The sequence below is a fragment of the Cyprinodon variegatus genome, unplaced genomic scaffold, assembly GCF_000732505.1.
Source record: "Cyprinodon variegatus isolate N-32 unplaced genomic scaffold, C_variegatus-1.0 Scaffold817, whole genome shotgun sequence".
NCBI classification, from domain to species: domain Eukaryota; kingdom Metazoa; phylum Chordata; class Actinopteri; order Cyprinodontiformes; family Cyprinodontidae; genus Cyprinodon; species Cyprinodon variegatus.
The window spans coordinates 71,473-71,927 of record NW_015151270.1 but is presented as its reverse complement, the minus strand read 5'-3'; the positions used below and the strand labels follow the sequence as shown (position 1 = coordinate 71,927).

General features: G+C 37.6%; 1 protein-coding gene across 2 annotated transcripts in view; it reads right to left on the bottom strand.

Annotated features, from left to right (window-relative positions):
- Positions 1–455, bottom strand: part of ppp2r4 (protein phosphatase 2A regulatory subunit 4) — a 44,884-nt gene extending 44,429 nt beyond the window's left edge. Inside the window, exon 1 of one of the 2 annotated variants that reach the window (XM_015396729.1) lies at positions 394–455. In XM_015396729.1, coding sequence (XP_015252215.1) covers positions 394–418 — 25 coding nt within the window. In that variant the 5' untranslated portion in view covers positions 419–455. The remainder of the gene's footprint in view (positions 1–393) is intronic. The other variant, XM_015396730.1, reaches the window with a different exon arrangement.

Genomic DNA, 455 nt, shown 5'->3' with positions numbered 1-455 from the left:
TGTGTTAAAACTGCTGCAGAATTAAAGCTGAAATATTTTCTCTCACATAAAACACATATTTTTCATCAGCCGCTCAGTTTGCAGCAAATAAAGGCTTTAAATCGCATAGATGTTAAAATTACAAAGTATTAAACAAATAAAAAGGGTGAAAAAACCTGAAATAGTTATTAATGCTCTGCTAGAGAGGTACAAAACTAACATATTTACAGAACAAGTCTGAAACTCTGAAATATGAAAACAGATTCAGCTTCAAATAAACCAGTAATAACCTTCAGCGGACAAACATCACCGATATAATTTAGAAAAGCAGCTTATTTACAGGGAGAGGAACCAGTGCTCCCAGTTTAACCCATAAACTGGTGCCAGAGAGCAGAAACATCATTAGATATTTACCTGCCTGCTGCCCGGTTTCCGCCATGGCGAACCGCGCTCTTCTTCTACGGTCTGATCACGAG